We start from the raw sequence: 20,073 nt of genomic DNA, 5'->3' as shown, positions 1-20,073 counted from the left end.
TGCAGCCTGTCTCTTGTCAAGCAGGGAAGGCCCTCTGGTGGCATCATTGTTATGTAGCCCTCTTCGTTGCTTACAATCCCTGTGGCTGGGGTGAGAGGTTGGGCAGCTGCTGCCCTTGGGTTGTGACTCCTCTGACTTTATTCTCCTACCACAGTGTTAACCAGACCCTTCTTGAACCGTTTGTCCCGTGGCTTTGTTATCTGCAGTGGACACCTGCCTGCTTGTAATAAGTTCCTATTAAAGATCTGTACTACAAAAGGATTTCCTTTTGTGAGCCTGCCATTTCCTGTCTAATTATCCTATCTAATTAAACAGAGAAAGGTTCTCAGGCTTCATGGTCATCCTTGTTCCATGTTTTCATTCTTCCTTCTAGTATATCACACATTCACAAATTAGTAACATGAAAACATAATAATGGAAGATGAAAATAGCTTATCACCTGCTAGGTGTCTGTGTCAGCACTAGAGCCACTCTGCTGGTATAGATTACAGAGCACATCATCTTTGCTTCTGTTCAGATTGTTTACAACACAGCACTCTGAATCCATGGATGAAGGTAGTGGAAATGTTATCCTAGGCCACAACTACTCAATTGAATAACGTCAGGACAGTTTTCTCTATTTGTTTGTAGATAATCAGGATGTTCACAATGTTACTTACCATGTATTGTTTTTGTTTGTTTGTTTGTGAGGAAGACTGGCTCTGAGCTAACATCCATTGCCAGTCTTCCTCTTTTTGCTGAGGAAGACTGGCTCTGAGCTGACATCTATGCCCATCTTCCTCTGTTCTGCATGTGAGATGCCACCACAGCATGGCTTGATGAGCAGTGCGTAGGTCTGTGCCCGGGATCTGAACCTGCAAACCCCAGGCCGCTGAAGTGGAGCACGCAAACTTAACCACTACGCCACCGGGCTGGCCCTGCCATTTATTGTTTTTTAAAGAAATCTTTAAAAGTCTCCTTTAGAAAAAAAGATTAATAGAGTTTATTTTTTAGAGAAGTTTTAGGATTTTTTTTTAAAGAAGTTCACATATTATTTGAAAGATATTTCCCTAGGATTAATAAGTAAGTCTGAGTCATATATATATATTTTTTTTTTTTGGTGAGGAGGATCAGCCCTGAGCTAACATCCGATGCCAATCCTCCTCGTTTTTGCTGAGGAAGATTTTGCTGAGGAACATCTGGGCCCATCTTCCTCTACTTTATACAGGACGCCGCCACAGCATGGCCTGACAAGCGGTGCGTTGGTGCGCGCCTGGGATCCGAACCTGCGAACCCCAGGCCGCCGAAGTGGAACGCGTGCACTTAACCGTTGTGCCACTGGGCTGGCCCCATAAGTCATATATTTTTACTTTAATTTAAAAATATCTTGGGCCGGCTCCGTGGCTTAGCGGTTAAGTGCGCGCGCTCTGATGCTGGCGGCCCGGGTTTGGATCCTGGGCGCGCCCCGAGGCACCACTTCTCCGTCCAGCGCGAGGCCGAGTCCCACGTACAGCAACTAGAAGGATGTGAACCTATGACATACAACTATCTGCTGGGGCTTTGGGGGGAAAAAAATGAATAAATAAAATCTTTAAAAAAAAAAAAAATAAAATAAAAATATCTTTAAGATTGAAAATTTCAGCCATTCATAGGGTAAAGATAATAGTATAGTGAAACGCTGTATGCCCATCGTTCAGCTTCGACACTGTCAACACAGCCTTATTTCCCCTTGCCACCTTTTGTTTGTTGGGTTATCTAAAAACAAGTCCCTGAAATCATGCCCTTTTACCTATAGATACTCTTTTTTTTCTGATTCCATTAGATGATCTTGTATAAATTTAAAACCTACAATAACTGAAGTTATTTCAGACTACTGTGCTTTCCCAGAAAGCACTGTTTTCTAAGTTAGTTCAAAGAACTTCCTATGAGAGACTCAAATGTAAGGAGACCTCCACTTCTGAGGGATACTTATTTTGGGGAAAGTTATCTTATATTCAGTCACATATGAGTAGACAGTAAGTGTGGTAAAGAAAAGGGAAGAAGTCATGATGTCTCTGTTCTGATCCCATGGAGGAATGGAAGGAGGGGGTAGAACGCTGGATTGTTGTCTCCCTCCAGCCACCAGGTGGTGGTCTAGATCTAGAACAGGTGTGCTCTTTCATCCTGGCTCAGCTCTGTCCCTGTGTGGATGTGCAAGGTGTGTCTTCACAGCCTGTGAAGGATGGATAAATGCTTTTCTTCTGCCATTGTTAGAAGTAATTTGGATTGAGACATTGAATATGATAATTACAAATGATTCTTTGGTTGTTAAAGATTTAAATATTGTCTGGAACTTAACCTAGAGAACCTTTCAGCTTCATTTTTCTCTCTTAATAGCCTTCTTTATGTATATGAAAATAATAACATATTTAGAAAATTATTCACTGTATTAGACTGACATTTTCCTTCAATTATGCAAAGAAACCAATCATATATATGCATATACTATTTTATAAATATCTGACTTTGGCATATAATTAACAGAATTTGAGCATTTTGAAATATTTTTTATGTATTTTTAAGTCCAGTGTTAACTTACTTGAATAAAGTAGAGTGCTTAGGCATTTATTTGTACAATGAATCAAAAAAGCCACTTGTTATGAGTACCCCCTAAGTCAGAGCACTTTTATATTGTAGTCTATCTTAAGGTGTGTTGCAAGACATTTATTACTAATAGTAGTTAAGTTACCAAAGCCCTTGAATCATTTACTTAAATAAATTAGAGCAGAGGCACAATTGTATCCCCAGCTGAGGTAATAGAAAATATATATATTGGTCTCTGCCCCCAGTTCCTGGCACAGAGCTCCTAAACCCCTGTAATTTCCTAAGTGATAAGAGCACTAGGAGCATCTTTTATTCTCACGAGGTGACTCTAGATGGACTCCTGGACGGGGACTGGTCACCAGAAAGACCAAGCTGTGATTAGAAGCTTGGAATTATCAGCGCCACCTCTGCTCCTCTGGAGAGGAGAGAGGGGCTGGAAATAGAGTTAATAACTGATTATGCATTTGTGAGGAAGTTTCCAAGTGGGCAAACACATCCACACTGGGAGGGTGAGGCACCTCAACTCCATGGGGGCAGAAGCTCCTGCACTTGGGACCCTGCCAGACCTCGCCCTATGTATCTCTTCGTGTGACTGTTCATCTGTATCCCTTACCATATCCTTTAATAAACTGGTAATCATAAGTAAGTGTTTCACTGAGTTCTCTGAGCTGCTCTAGCAAGTTAATTGAACCCACGGAGGAGGGGGTGGTTGGAACCTCCTGTTACAGCCAGTAGGTCAGAAACACAGATGATAACCTGGGCTTGCCACTGGCATCTGGAGAGAGAGAGAGAGAGAGAGAGAGAGAGAGTGTGTGTGTGTCTGTCTAGGGAGCAGTCTTGTGGGACCGAGCCCTTAACCTGTGGGATCTAATTCTATCTCCAGGCAGATGGTGTCAGAATTGGGTTAGATTGTAGGACACCCAGCTGGTGTCACGGATTGCTTGTGGGGAGAAAGCTCCACGTTTGGTGACCAGAAGTGTCAGAAGTGAAGTGTTGTTCTATGTGAGTAGTAAAGGAGACTCAAAGGGAAGAAAGACATAGTAAAGAAGAATTGGCTTTTTCCCTACACAGGTGGAAGATTGAGTTTTTCCATTACACCAGCACAATGTTAATTTTGGGGGAGATGCAAAGCAGTGGAGTTAAAGCTAGCACTGGGAGAGTTTTTCCTTAAAGTTTCTTTTGGTCAATAATTTCCAAAAACTTAAAACATAAAATCATATAGCATCATATAACATTAGAGACGAAAGGACCTTAGTGATTGTGTAGGTTAACTTCTCTTATTTAGAGAATTAAAGTAATTTGTCCAAGATAACATGGGTGGTTAGTGACAGAGCAATATCTACAAATTTCAGTGCTTTTTATGCTAGACCACAGTTTTGCTGTATGAAGTTAAAGAGAGCCTAAATGATTGATGTAGAATAACTGACATCAGTGAATGAAACGTTCAACATAAGCAAATTTTCCAAATAATTGAAACATTTTTATTGCAAGATTTTATGTACTGTAATCATTTAAAATGACAGGCTTTCTCAAATGTATTGTGCTCTTCCCTGCCTTCTCAAACAGTTTACTGGACAGGCCTGCCTGTTGATAACTGGCCCTCACATTCCCTCGGGAGTGTTCAGCTCGTGCTGTATTTCGGTGTGCCACACGCCCTCAGACTACTGCTTGTTACTAAAGTTATTCTCTTTTAGTCTTTTTTCCTTTCTCTTTTAGCTGTCAATTCTTGCCGTGTTAGTTGTCTAGTTTTAGTATACTTTCCCTTTCTAATTTGTGGTTTCTTGTGTTTGTTAAAATATTTATTGAGCACATAACTGTGTGCCAGGTGCTGTTCGAGAGGCATTTGCTCGAGTTAGCAAGTGAGTGAAAAAGTCAGATAAAGATTCCTTGCTCTTGTGGAGCTCACATTCTGGGGTGGGAGGGAGTGGTGAGAGACAGTCATAAACAATAAGCATAACAAATTCATGAATTATATAATAGGTTAGCAAGGGATAAGTGTTAAGGAAAAGTAGAGCAGGTGTGAGGGAGGAGTGGAAGTATTAGTCATTGGCTTGAAAACTAGATCACTGAGTTTATTGTTAGTAAAGTAACAGTCAAGAGGAACATGGGAAAAGGAGCTTGAGCAATTCTTCTGTGAGTTGGGGACATAAGCGTTAGGAAATAATTGGTTAAATGTCTGAAATTCTGGAGTAGCTTGATAATTGACCTCTAGTTATGGTATAACTTAAGTATAACTATTATAGTTAATATGTACATACTTATATTTTCTGAAAGCTTAGGAATGAGACAGTGAAATGAAATGTAGGTGCCAACAGTGATAAATTTCAGTTGAATGGTACAAAGATAATACCGGTACTACCAAATAGCACTTGTTATGTTTATAATCCCATACGTGTTGGGTAAGAATATTGATGACACAAAGGCGAGTAGCATCAAGGGTGACAGTGTGAGCTCCAAGCAGACATTTCTGCCTTAGTGCTCAGCTTCCCCACTTATTACCTGTGTGGCTTTGACCCAGTTCTGATTCTTCAGCTTTCTTCTCTTCAGGTTCCTCATTTTTTTTTTTTTTTTTGGTGAGGAAGATCAGCCCTGAGCTAACATCCATGCCAATCCTCCTCTTTTTTTTTCGCTGAGGAAGACTGGCCCTGAGCTAACATCTATTGCCAATCCTCCTCCTTTTTTTCCCCTTTTTCTCCCCAAAGCCCCAGTAGATAGTTGTATGTCATAGTTGCACATCCTTCTAAGTTGCTGTATGTGGGACGCGGCCTCAGCATGGCCGGACAAGCGGTGCGTTGGTGCGCGCCCGGGATCTGAACCCGGGCCGCCAGTAGCAGAGCGCGCGCACCTAACCGCTAAGCCGCAGGGCCGGCCCCAGGTTCCTCATTTTTGAACATGGAGGGAAAATAGTACAGCAGGGTTTGTTGTGAGGATTCAGTAAAAGTGAAGGTGCTTGGCTAAATAATCATTGACTCAACTTAAGTGCTGGGATGTGGGTGATGATAAACCGTTAGGAATCCTCAGAGATTCTGAGGTCAAGAGCAAATAAGTGACACTTCCTGGTCCATCCAGCTAACATTTGCAAATGAAATTGTATTTTTTCTTGTTGTTTTGCTTTTCCATTTTAATTCAAATATTTGTTTGAATTAAAAGATCACGTTTTAAATTTTAATATTAAATTAGTATTAGTCCTTTCAAGGGAAAAAATACTATTCAAAACCATTCAGTTTAGTTCATCAACATATAATTTTAGTCTTTAGAATCCTATTATACCACATAAAACCTATAAAAGGTATCATTCGGTGAAGATTTATGTGTATATTTCTTAATTGCTTAGAACTGGGTATTTTTTTTACTGTGGGTGATAGAGCTTCTTGCTTTATTCTTAGAGTAGATCTCTCCTTTTGAAAAATTAGTTATATTAGAGTGCCATACACCAACTTATAAAAATCCTGTGCCAGTCAGAAGTAATCCACAGTGCCCAGGGGAGTGCCTGGAATGGAGCAGTTGCCCAGTGAACGTTCATTGGATGAGTAAGCAGCTGAGTTGACTGTTCTCAAGAAACAGCTGAACAGAGAACTCACTTATGACCAAATGGAAAACTACTCAGAAAGAAAATGGTGTTGTTGAAACTTGTGACATGAAGCAAAAAAGAAAATTCAAATGATGTCAAAAGCTCTTGACAGTTGTCCTTCTATAATAAGTAAAAGCTGCTTTTAATTTCCTGAGAGAGAGTGTTGAGAAATCTACCTACAACGAGTTAAGCACATTTTAGTGCGTGCAAAGCTCATGTGATAGGAATAATCTTGTTGTGAGTGCTGTTTGTCTTTAGTTTTTGTGTATTTTAAGTCTGCTTTTTCCATTAAATCTGAGGAGCCTCAAATTTTATGACCTCCTGGTAATGACTTGACAAGTGAACAATACTACCTATTGATGACTAGTCTAAACAAGGAAAGTTTGTGTTTTTGCTGTGGTAATTCATTTGATGTGCCAAATAATTTTAGGTAACTGCTTGCATGATTAAAAAGCAGTTGATTTTCTTCTAGTCAGTAGTTATAAAAGTAAAATATATATGTAATATGCATGATTATTTATCCAGAACATAATTCTGCCTTTAAGAATGTGTAAAACTTGGATATATTTATGTAGGTCTGTAAATATTGATAAATATATATGTTAGCTTTTCTGTGACAGTCATTCTAGAAATAGCTCAAAATTTTATACTTAGAATGGCTTCCATTTTTCTCTCTCCTGGGCTGTGGAGGAATGTGATTCTTCTATTCAACCAGTCATATAAACACTTAATTCCAAGCATGTTGCAGTCACTGTGGTAGGTCCTGGGGATGCAAGATGAATAAGAGATGGTCCTTTGCACATTTTAGCTAACAAATAAAATGAATTTTTAAAAAAACTTCTTTTCATAGGTGTGCATTAATGTTAAAAATGTTAAAATACTAATAATATCAAATATTATTGGAAATATGTACTGGCATGATGTAGAGATTGATCTTGCTTGGAATCAGTTGGTCTGATAAGTATGCAAGGGGTATCTATAATCAGTATTAATATACTTGTTAATATAATCAAGTATTAGTTGTTAATAATAATTAAATTGCCAATAATATGTTTTATTTCTTAGTTCTTTGACCAGAGGGCTTTTAAAATAAATTTTGTCTTGACTGTGGTTTCCTGCTAATTTTTATTGCTAGGTTTTGTGGTATTTTTTGCTTATCCCTAATTCATGTCATTCTTATTGGAAGACACCCAGTTTTTCAAGGTGAATTTGAATTCTTTTACCCAACTTAGTGTCATTTAAATGATACCTAGTTTTGTCCTCAGAATCTCTTGAGTAGTTGCTCCTCAGAAATAAGACTTACTGGAAGTTTCCCTGCAGGAAATTAAAGGCATGCCTGTAGGACACGGATATTCCTAAGAAAATCTAACAAGAAGGGCACAGGTTGTTTCTTCAGTAATACCAGCTCATGGTTACTGGTGACTGCTACTCTCTGTTTATGGCATCTCACCTTGACCAGATGACCCAGTTCTGCAGAGTAACCAGGGGCCATGAAGAGAGATAGGGAAAAAGAAAAGAATGTGAATATTCATTTATTTGTTTATGAATTAATTCCATTCACAAATGAATGAATGCATGTAGGCATTTAAGCAGCAAATATTTGAGTCCCTACTATGTGTCAGGCATTATTTTAAACTGGGGATGCAGCACTGTGAATGAGACAGAAAAGTTCTTGCCCTTAGGGAGATGATATGCTAGTGAGGAAGAGGAATAATAAACAAGTATGCAGTATGTTTTCAGAGTAATATGTGCTAGCAAGAAAAATGAAGAGGAGGTGAGGGATGGATAGCAGGGTTGGGGAAGGGTGATCTTAGGTATACAGCTTGTTGAATTTTTACATATGTATATTCTTTATAGTCATTACTCAGATTAAGAAAACATTTTCAGCATGCTAGAAGGCTCCGTCATGCCCCTTCCCAGTCAGTATTCTCCCCCTCAGAGGAAACTACTGTTCTGACTTCTATCACCATAGATTAGTTTTGCCTATTCTTGAGCTTCGTATAAACATAATCATACAGTTTATACTCTTTTGTGTCTTCTTTTTTTAAGACAATTTTTTATTTATTTATTTTTTTTGTGAGGAAGATCAGCCCTGAGCTAACATTTGGTGCCAGTCCCCCTCTTTTTGCTGAGGATGACTGGCCCTGGGCTAACATCTGTGCCCATCTTCCTCCACTTTATATGGGGTGCCGCCACAACATGGCCTGACAAGCCATGCATCAGTGTGCGCCCAGGATCCAAACCCCAGGCCGCCGCAGCGGAGCGCGCGCACTTAACCACTACGCCACCGGGCGGCCCCTCTTCTGTGCCTTCTTTATACTCAACATTCTGTCTGTGAGATTCATCCACATTGCATGTAGTAGTAGTTTTCTTTCAATCCTGTGTCATATTCCATTGTATGGCTATAGCTCAAGCAGTCCCTTCTTCTGCTGATGGGCATGGGGCTTATTTCCAGTTTTTGGCTATTATGAATAAAGCTGCTGTGAACATTCTTGTACATCCCTTTTGATGGATGTAACACTCATTTCTCTTGGATATATACCTAGGAATTACATAGGGTAAACATATCTTAGGTTTTGTGAGTACTGCCACTTTTCCATATTGGTTGTACCATATGAAAATTCTCATTATCCCCCATTCTTACCAACACTTAGTAGTGTCTGACATTTTAATTTTAGCCGTTCTGGTAGGTATATAGTGGTATAATGTTGGAGTTTTAATTTGCCTTTTGCTGATGACTAGGTGAGCACCTTTCCATAAATTTATTGGCTATTTGAATATCATCTTTTTTTTTTTTTTATGAGGAGGATCGGCCCTGAGCTAACATCGGCTAATCCTTCTCTTTTTTTTGCTAAGGAAGACTGGCCCTGGGCTAACATCCATGCCCATCTTTCTCCACTTTGTATGGGACGCTGCCACAGCATGGCTTGCCAAGTGGTGCGTTGGTGCGCGCCTGGGATCCGAACCGGGAACCCCAGGCCGCCGCAGCGGAGCACGCGCACTTAACTGCTTGCACCACTGGGCCGGCCCCTGAATATCATCTTTTTTTTAAAGTGCCTGTTTAAGAATTTGCCCCGCCTTTTAAAAATTGGGCTCTTGTGTCTTTTTATTGATTGTGAGAGTTCCCTATTCTCTGGATATGAGTCCTTTCATATCTATGTATATTCTAAATATCTTTTCCCAGTCTAGAAATAACTATACTCACTACTTAGGAAAATATTATTTTTGTAAGAATGCAATTTAAAAAATTTTTCAGTTTTGATGCATTCCTGAACACTAAGCTTAGAGATTAAGAAAGTCAGAAAGAGATTTAAAAGATTTCTCTTAGTATATGAAATTTGGGTCCCAAAGTTGACTTAAAAAAAGTCTTAAGGTATTATTTCCACATTTCTTATGAACTATTTTAGTATTTTGTGCTAGTCCTTAACTTATTTAATGTTGTAAATAAGCGTGTCTTTAGGTCATTAGGGTCCTGTGGCAAAATGACTCTCCCATTAGAGAAGCAAGTGATTCTGGGCTCAGTACACGAGTCACCAGCACTTGAGTCTTTCCTTAGTGGATGTTCCTTTGGGTGACTTTGCCAAGAACTTCCTTGTCTTTGCATTGTGATAGGAACTCTGTTTATGGTAATATTGTTTGCTGCTGGTAATGTTGAAAAGCAACAAAATTCTTTTAGATTCCATTCTCTTTGAGTATAGCTCTTCAGACTATAGAATTATTCTATTCTTATCTGGATTTGTAGATTCATATTGCAAATTTAACCTTTTAATTTTAGAAATAAAAACACCAGAGTTACAGGTAGTAAATAATAAGTGAATTTTTAATAAGTTCAGATGTATACTGTTTGTGTTAATAGATATAAAGCCGCTATTTATAAAACATACAATTGTTACTATAGTGAACACCTGAGGTAAGTGTTAGTGATTGACTTAATTATAGCCCAAATCCATGTTGCTCTTAGAAATTGGGGAGAGAGTTGCAGTTGGTAAAAGATATACATTGAAGTAGCTCACTAATTAGGATGTGCGTTAGCAAACTGTGGAATCAACACTTAGAGCAAAACATTTATATCTAGCTCTATTAGTGTTACAGGTTCTTGTGATTCTGGGCAGATATCAGAATCTTTTAGGAGGCATTTTATTACAGTTCCTTCCATGGTGTTGGCGTGAGCATTAGCTCATTCACCAATCCAAAGTGCTAAATCTTGCAAAGATCCCCTTGAGAGATATTTGGGTAGGAACCAGTAACTCTTAGAGGGGAAAAAAAGGGCCAGTGATTCATTGATAGTTTGTATTAGATTTTCCGACACTGTAAACAACCATACTGAGTATTTTCAGTGAGTGTTTTTATTAAGTACAGATTGGGGAAAATGAGTCAGAGCTGGCAGGGACCAGTATTTCCTAGAATGAGTTTTGTGGAAAATTGGTTTTGTGGAGTATTAATCAATTTTACATGAAATTAAAAACAAACCAAAGAACAAACAAGCAGAACTCTCTGGTCATGTAACTTTGGAAAGCACTAGATTAAGTGAAGTTGAAGGGTTTTTTGTTTTTCTGACTTTACTGAGATATAATTGGCATGCATCAGGGTGTACAACATGTTGATTTAATACACTTGTATATTGCAGTATGGTTACACCATAGTGCTGGCTAACAACTGCCGTCACAGCACATCATTACCATTTCTCTTGTGTGGTAAGAACATTGAAGATCTACTGTCTTTGCAACTTTCCAGTATGTAGTACAGTATTACCATCTATAATCACAGCACCATGCTTTAGGTCCCCAGAACTTATTCATCTTCTAGGGTTTTTTGTTTTTAACTGCAGGAATTCTCAGAGCCTTTAATTTACCAGTATACCTTGTAATTCTCTAAAATGAGGAAGAAGAAGTGAGATAGCAATAGTATGCAGCATTTCGCAAACTTACTTGGTCATGGAATCATTTTTTAGGGGGTTTCTCAGTAGCCTGGCATTTGCCCATGGAATCATTTTTTAGAGAGTGTCTCAGGAACTTGGCGTACCACAGAGTATGGTGAAAAGTAGTTAGGCTGAAATCATGTTACAGATAGAAAACTCAGGCCCAAATACTTTGTTACTCAAGCAGATAGAGCTTGTGAGATTCCACACTGTCTCTTAGATCACTGTTCTCTCCAACAGCAAAAAAGGAGACTTAATGGCTCAGAAGACAGGTTTAAATATTTTAGAATGTAAATAAGATTTTCATTGTCATCTTTTAAGGTTTATTGAGGCTTAACGTCTTATCCAAGGTTCTAGGTCTAAATAAAAGAGGCTGTACAAGTGGTTAGTCCTTTCAGCTGCATTGCTAACAAATGGAATAGAGAATAGCTGTAAAAATAAATTTGAGTTACCTGAAACCGCTCTTTTTTCTCCCCACTAAAATTAGGATACACAGGATCTTAGTTCTCAAACTTTAGTTTTGACCTCCTGTTAAGAACAGATTTAATTTTCATTGTGTTGATGACTTTTTAGATGGGTGTTAGCTATGTTTTTAGGCTGCTTTTGAAGGTTTCATTTTTCTGCAGTGAAATATGAAATAATGAATCTTTTGTGGAATCAATTTCTAAGAATTGTAGATTTATGAGAGACATATTCTTAACATTAGACTTAGTTTTTATACTGCCTTGAAACAGTCAATTTAAAATAGTATAAATATATGTACCAGAAATTGTGGGCAGGATAGGAAGGGAGTCTAACACATTATTTAACGTGCTTTAGACTCTTAACTGAATTAAAGCTTTCAAATTCCTGATAGAAAAACTTAGTATTTTACACTGAAGTATGATTTAGATTGATAATTACAAAATGTTAAATAAAGATTTTATTAGATTATAGTCTAAAATAGTCAGACCTGTCCCCTGACAATTTGTAAGATAGTTAAGTACCATCTGCTAGGGTGAAAGGCCAAAAAATAGGACCAGCAGAAGAATTTTGTTAATGCAAGAACATTTTGGATAATCTATATGAGCAGTTATAAGATTTGGAATTCTACTTTGACAAATAGGTACACCTCCCTGATATTCCTTGGTTTAGAAAAAAAATTTTGGCTTATCTTGTAAAAATTGCTGTTCAGTGTACCTTTTTGTTTAAAATGTAGGAATTTAACATGGTTCCCTATTGAACAGAAGAGCCCTTTCAGGAACATAGTAGCTTAAATTACTTATGTGTTGAATATTTTATATTACTAAGATATATAATTAATTATAGTTTTACTGGGATATTTTGACAAAATTAGTAGTATGTATTCTTCTCTACTTTTTATTACTTCCCCTCCCCCCAGTAACTGGCATGGCTAGTACAAGTCTTGAAAAAAGAAAGAATTTACTAATCGTAACTGATAGGAGGTTTAACTACAATTTTGTGTGCTTAGAAAACTGTTTAGAAAATTTTGGTAAGCATTAAGTGCTTCCCTGGAAGGAATGAGAAGGTGTTATGTGAGACAGGCTACCAATGACAAACAGAGTAATGGTGCTCCGAGCACTAAGTAAGAAGGCTTTAGGAGCAGCTAGGTCAGTAAGTAGCTAAGGAACACAAGCACTGGTCTGTGTGTATCCTTTTTCTCTTTTAGAGGTCTAAAAGATTTTTAAAATGGTACTGATGCCTTTTATGCGTGGATTCTAAATATAGAACATATAATCCTTGGGTTTTTTTAAAAATTCAAGACTAGACAGAATAATTGACATTTAAAATTTTTATGATTAAGTATATTTTTGTCTGTAAAATCAGTAAGATATTTTGTAAAACATACTAAATTCCTTATTTTCTCAACATTATGCCTAAATATCTAGAATAAGATTGTTCTCTTAAATGTGTTAACTATACCTATACACGGTGTTCTTTGAAGAGCCACATTAGAAAAGTGGTGTTAATGTGGGCTACCAGCTGTGGCCATAGTCTTTTTTGTTGTTGTTATAATAGACTATATTTTTTAGAGCAATTTTAGATTCACAGCACAATTGAGCCTTTTTTTTTTTTTCATCTCCTGTGAATAGGAGAGTAAATGTGTGTCTTCTGATTTGTTATTCTGTTTTTACTGCTTTGGGGATTGAGAACTTTTATTTATGTATTTCATGTTTTAGCAGCTTCAAACAGGGCAAGAATTTTCGGGTCTATTTTGAAAAAGCTGTGATAAGAGTGTTAAATATACACATGACAAAGATGTATGTAAATTATTGGAGCTTCAAGGAGACATTAGTTTTCTTCAAAAGTATTGGTGTGCTTCTCTTTATTGTTATTTAAAGTAACTTCCATCCTAATTAATGCATCAGTTACTACTAAATCAGAACTACTTCTAAATTCCGAAATATAATGTATGTAATATAGTTAACATATACATACTGGGGGAAAGCATAGAAACTTTATAATAGCAAATTTATTACTTTAAAATAAAAATTCACCATGCCTCATTTTTCTCCACTATTAAAACTGGCTAGTATTTCAACTATCACTTTTTACTCTTGGGAGGAAGGGTAGGGATTATCTTATCTTGGGCTACTGTAAAAAGAGTCTGAGGGGCTGGCCCCATGGCCTAGTGGTTAAGTTCAGCACGCTCCACTTTGGTGGCCCAGGTTCGTGGGTTCGGATCCCTGGTGCAGACCTACACCACTCCTCAGCCATGCTGTGGCAGCGACCCACATATAAAATAGAGGAAGATTGGCATAGATGTTAGCTTAGGGCTAATCTTCCTCAGCAAAAAAAAGAATCCAAGACCACAAAGATTGCACTTTTTGTTTTTTAAAGTAATTGTTCTTTTTTTTTTTTTTTTGTGAGGAAGATCAGCCCTGAGCTAACATCCATGCTGATCCTCCTCTTTTTTGCTGAGGAAGACCAGCTCTAAGCTAACATCTATTGCCAATCCTCCCCCTTTTTTTCCCCAAAGCCCCAGTAGATAGTTGTATGTCATAGTTGCACATCCTTCTAGTTGCTGTATGTGGGACGTGGCCTCAGCATGGCTGGACAAGCGGTGCATCAGTGCATGCCCGGGATCCGAACCCGGGCCGCCAGTAGCGGAGCACACGCGCTTAACCGCTAAGCCACGGGGCCAGCTCAGAGATTGCACTTTAAATTTTAATAGATTTGTTTCCTATCAGCATTATGAAAATTTAAAATTTTGGTACATCTTGCACTTTCAGAAAGTTCTCTTAACAGTTAATATAATCTAATTGCATATTGATATCATTTAAATGAAGAAAAAATTCTTACGGTCTTTGTATTTTAGTACACCCCATCAATTAGGGCCTAGATGATACTAGTTAATTATGTGGCTTTGGCATGCACTGGTAATATTTTAGGATTGTATTTGCTTTAGTTTGGGGGGGAGGAAGCGTCTGATAGATTTTTTAAACTTTAAACATTCACAAAGTAGAGAGAATTGTATAACGAATCCTCATATATTCATCTCCTGTCCTCACTAATTTAATCTAATGGCCAGTCTCGTTTTATCTGCACACTTCCCTGCATTACTTCCCTCCTCACTTCAATGTGTATCTCTAAAAGAGAGTCAAATTATTTGTATTCCCTGTGAGTGCTAGCTAGCTTTGTTGTGGAGAGGAAGTTTAAGAGTGCTTGGAAACAGGCCCGCCATTGCATTTTATTGTAGTTAATTTGCATTTAGAAAGATCAGGAGTTTATACTACTTGGGTATTTTATTATTACAGTGAATCTCAAAGGATTTGAAATGCTGATGTTATAAATAACGTCTAAGAAAATGTGATGAATTACCGTCATGAGTTTGTATGAAGTCATATGACAGTCCTTATTTCAGAGCTAACCTGCAATTTGCTTTGTCATTTGTTCACAGCTCTTCCCCCCACAACATTTATGTTTCTTTATTTAAATACTGAGAAACAGTCAGCATATAACACTTAGTTTCAGATGAAATTCGATAAGCCTCTGTGTGTGTCAAAGAAACAGAGAGCAGAGAGCAAAAATACTGTGTATGGGGCTGAGAAAAAGAGAACGGGCAGAGCAGGGTAGTCGCCACAGCCCAGGTGCCAGCTGTGGAGGGGTGATGTCCCCTTCTTCACTCTGTCCCCTTCTCGCTCTCGCTCACCCAACTTCCTCACTTGGTCTTGACTTTTATTTCTCTCTCTTCTGGATTCCCCCTTTGGTTTATATCTTTTTCTTCTCGTGGCATTTACTTAACTTTGCCTGTGGCATTTATGATCAGGAAGATTGCTGATTCCTCCCTTAGAGGATGTTTTAGTATATGTGGGTTGTAAGATAGAACTTTAAAAAACTAAATATTTCAGGACTAATTTGTTGTGCTTTATTTACTTTTATATAACTTTTTAAAAATGTTTGTTTAAATCAAATAGTTACTATACGTAAATAAATCAAATAGTTACATACTTACTATGGGCTAGGTTGAACTTTTCTATGCTCTGTGGATAAATTATACAATGTATGAAAACGTTAATTTTATATAGACTTTTAGGTTTACTTTAGATGCTCTTATTGAAAAATTGTGTAATAATTTTTCCTTTTTCTGTGTGTTCCCTTTTGCTGCCCATTTATTGGATGAAACTGATTCTATTCAAATGTGACTCTGCAGTTCACAAGATTCCTTTGCAACTCACCTTTGGAGGTAAGAGTTTACTAACTGACCTTAATACTAGAATTGCTAATTAACATCACTGTTGGTATCTTTTGTGAGGCATTTATTTGATCGTTTGGAATGATCATTTTGTTGTGATACGTGTGTTCTTCAATAATGGTAATGAGATGAATGCAGACTTTTTTTGATAAGAATTCCTATAAGTTACAGAGCTATTCACCTTCATAACAGGTCGTTGTCTCTTTTAAAATACATTTTCATTTTTAATAGGTAAAGTGAAATCAATCCTTCATTTTTTTTTTATAATTTTTTTTTTGCGTGAGGAAGATCAGCCCTGAGATTATGTCCATGCCAATCCTCCTCTTTTTTTTTTTTGCTGAGGAAAACTGGCCCCGGGCTAACATCTGTGCCTATCTTCCTCCACTTTATACCACGGCATGGCCTGACAAGCGGTGCCTCGGTGCGGGCCGGGGATCCCAACCGGGGTTGCCAGCAGCGGAGCGTGCGTACTTAACCGCTACGCCGTGGGGCCGGCCCCTCAATCCTTCATTTTTGAAGAAGCTTCTTGTATCTCTGTTACTTCCATAACTGTTTAACATCAGCTTAGTTCTTAATAAAGAACAAAGGTGTGTAAAAAGAGCTGGAGAAGCCATAGGCAGAGGCTGTCATTGAGAAAGTTTCAGTTGGTTCAAGAGATCGTTTTAAAATCCATGAATTGATTAGGGAAGAGCAAAGAACTTACCTTTCATTGAGCTTCTGTTATAACAAGGGCACTATTGTAGGTGCTTTCTTCACTTTATCATTTAATCTTCATGGCAGTTCTGCAATGAAGAGCTGAGAATCCAGTGATAAAATTGTGAGATAAAGAAAAACTGTTAGATATTCAGAGAACCAGATATCCTTGTGAACTGCTGTTGATAAGGAACAACTTGTAGAAGATGAGCAGGACTTTGAGAAAGGAGTAGGAAAGGGGAGGCCACAGAGTGTGTGGAGACGATTGAACTTGGGTTCAAGATCACATCTTCACTTATTAGTCACTTAACCCTGGGCAAATCACAACTTCCCTGAGCCTCAGTTTTCTTATCTTTAAAATGCAAACAATAGTTCTTATCTCTCAAATGAGGCAGTGGACATGGGAATAGTTTATAAAGTGCTATTCAAATCTTAGTAATATTTTGTATTCTCCTCTTAGGCTGTACTTCAGCTGCACACAGTAAAACTGTTTCTGCCTGTCAGTTGTCCTTCCTTTTGCCTCTATTGTTTATTTCACTTTATGTTCCCTTCACCGTTCCCACTTTGTTCAAATCATACCCCTCTTCGGGTTGAGTCTAGATGCTAGGTCCTCTGCAAGGCCCTCTCTGACCTCTCCACATGGAGGAAGTTGTTCCCTTTTCTTCTTCTATAACATTGTGTTCACATGATTATGGAAACTAGCATTGTTGTGTGGTATAGCCCAGCCTGGCACAGCGAACATTCCTCGTGGCCAGTTTGAATGATTGCCAGGGGCAACTGACCAGACCAGAGAGGCTAGTACCATCCAGGCTTTGTTTCATTTTCTAACTATCCAGGATTGAAGGGGAAATAAAGCTATATAGTGGAAAGATTCTGGGCTTTGAAATGACAGAGACTTGGGTGGCCCATGAGCAAATCTTTTGAATAATCTAAAAATGGGGATAAGAATACAGGGGTATTACAATAAAATAACTAATATGTGGCAAACACTGAGCACAGTGCCTGTCACATAGAATTTTAAATAAAGTTTAGTGTAAAAACAATAAAAAGCCAAACCATAAGAAACTGGAATATAAATTATATGATCTACTCTTTAGCTAATGAAGTGCTTTCCAAGCATAGAAGAATGGGAAGTATCACAAGGAAAGGATGGAAAAGTAGATTGGTTCTGTAAAAAATCCTTAATTTGGTCATGAAAACAAATATAGTTAAAAGGAAATTTGGGGAAAGTGTGATAAAAAGGTTATTATACTTAATATAATGGGGCCGGCCCCGTGGCTTGGCGGTTACTTGCATGCGCTCCGCTACTGGCGGCCTGGGTTCGGATCCCAGGCACGCACTGACTCACCGCTTCTCCGGCCATGCTGAGGCCGTGTCCCACATACAGCCACTAGAAGGATATGCAACTATGACATACAACTATCTACTGGGGCTTTGGGGAAAAAAAGGAGGAGGATTGGCAATAGATATTAGCTCAGAGCTGGTCTTCCTCAGCAAAAAGAGGAGGATTGGCATGGATGTTAGCTCAGGGCTGATCTTCCTCACAAGAAAAAAAAAAAAAAGACATTTAATATAATGATCTCCTGAAGTCAATTTAAAAACGTACTATTTTCAGGAGCCGGCCCGGTGGCACAAGTGGTTAAGTGTGCGTGCTCCGCTGTGGCAGCCCAGGGTTCACAGGTTCGGGTCCCGGGCGTGCACCAACGCACTGCTTGTTAAGCCATGCTGTGGCGGCGTCCCATATAACGTAGAGGAAGATGGCCACGGATGTTAGCTCAGGGCCAATCTTCCTCAAGAAAAAAGGGGAGGATTGGCATCAGATGTTAGCTCAGGGCTAGTCCTCCTCACAAAAAAAAAAAAAAAAGTACTGTTTTCTTTTACATACTATTTGGTTGGATTTTATCAGATAGTTGATGAGATGAAATACAAATGGTGTAATAAATGTTTTAAAAGTTTAACCTTAGGGCCGGCCCGGTGGCGCAAGCTGTTAAGTGCGCGTGCTCTGCCGTGGCGGCCCGGGGTTGGCCGGTTCGGATACCGGGCGCGCACCAACGCACTGCTTGTCAGGCCATGCTGTGGCGGCGTCCCATATAAAGTGGAGGAAGATGGGCACAGATGTTAGCCCAGGGCCAGTCTTCCTCGGCAAAAAAAGAGGAGGATTGGCAGATGTTAGCACAGGGCTGATCTCCTCACAAAAAAATAAATAAATAAATAAATAAAATAAAAATTAAAAAAATTAAAAAAAAAAAGTTTAACCTTATAAGTAGTCAAAGAAATGCAGTTTAAAGCAATAGTCATACACAATTTTTTACCTATCAAGATATCTTTTTTTTTTTTCAGTGAATGCTTGGGAAGATGTGATGAGATGGCATGTTTTTAAACTTCATCCTTTACAGAAATCAGTTTGGTTATTTATACTCAAGACCTTAAAATTCATACCTTGTCATTGAGTAATTCTAGTCTAGGAATCACTGCCAGAGAAATAATCAAAGATGGGGACAAAACTTACATAAATATGTTTATTATAGCATTATTGTTAATGGCAGAAAATTTATAAACAACCTAAATGTCCAGCAATAGTAAAGAGGTCAAGTAAATCATGGTACACCAGCCGTGTGATAGAACACTGTAGCCACTAAAATGGGGATCATGCGTGTATGTTCACGAGTACATACTGATGAACAATAACAGTGTAGAATACTTTTGCTATATTAAGAGATAAAAGCAGGATGCAAAATTATATATGCAGATCTCAGTATATAAAGAATTTCAGTGTACAGAAATCAGTTAGGAAGGAGGCACACAAAATGTTAAATTCTTTTACCCTTTGCTCTTCCATGAAGGAGCCACATGGGGAGAAGAGGCACATTTGGTAGGTGTTTGGTGATGGCTCTTGTAGTCAGTGTTTGACTGGGGTGTACATCAGGGAAGGGCTAGTCTTGGGGGGAAAAAAGGACTGGTAGGAGCCTAGAGGAAGAGATAATGTTGATAATATTTAAAGCTGGACTCTCATTTCAGCAAGAGCTTAGAGGAGTAACCAGGAATAAGGGTTCTGAGCAGAAGGCAGTTAGACTGGAGTGGCTTACCTGCACCAGGAGTAAATAAGATGGCTGGAGTTTGATGTCCACTTTACTGGGGCAAGTAGCAGTTGGAAGATGTTACTAAACCATCGCAAAGATGCTTTTAAATAGACCTCACTAACAGACTTTTCTCAAACGTAAGCTCAGTGAGGGAGGGTCCTGTTTTTATGGCCTCCTTGTGTTTCCATTCTTAGTATAGTAGGTGGTATGTAGGAGGCACCGAATAAATATTTGTTGAATGAATGAATGAACGAATAACTGAATGAATAAGTAGGTGGGGCTGGGGCTGAGAGTGGCGGGCTTTTATCCCTAAAAGCAGGACAGGGATAAAAGGATAAAGGATAAAAGGATAAAAGCAGGACATATACTAAAGGCAGGACTCAGCTAAAAGCACACAGGGTCTAATATTTATGTTTCAGTGTGGTTAACAGTCTGTATTCCCAGCTAGACTGTAGTTACTTAAGATCAGGAGCTCTGTCTTTTTCATCTTTGGATGCTCTCAGGTGTAGATAGGGCTTGGAGTCTACCAACCATACACCTAGAGTTGTACCAA

The 20,073-nt window shown here is 38.5% G+C and overlaps 1 protein-coding gene across 6 annotated transcripts in view; it reads left to right on the top strand.

Moving 5' to 3' along the window:
- Positions 1 to 20,073, top strand: part of ATE1 (arginyltransferase 1) — a 181,783-nt gene that overhangs the window by 36,717 nt on the left and 124,993 nt on the right. For all 6 annotated transcript variants that reach the window (XM_004428140.3, XM_014785809.2, XM_014785808.2 and 3 more), the window contains one exon: positions 15,706 to 15,738. In XM_004428140.3, coding sequence (XP_004428197.1) covers positions 15,706 to 15,738 — 33 coding nt within the window. The remainder of the gene's footprint in view (positions 1 to 15,705; positions 15,739 to 20,073) is intronic.

This window comes from Ceratotherium simum, chromosome 6, assembly GCF_057802395.1.
Source record: "Ceratotherium simum simum isolate JZ-2026a chromosome 6, ASM5780239v1, whole genome shotgun sequence".
In the NCBI taxonomy this organism is placed as follows: domain Eukaryota; kingdom Metazoa; phylum Chordata; class Mammalia; order Perissodactyla; family Rhinocerotidae; genus Ceratotherium; species Ceratotherium simum.
The sequence above is the reverse complement of the archived record's forward strand: the minus strand, read 5'-3'. Positions and strand labels throughout refer to the sequence as shown.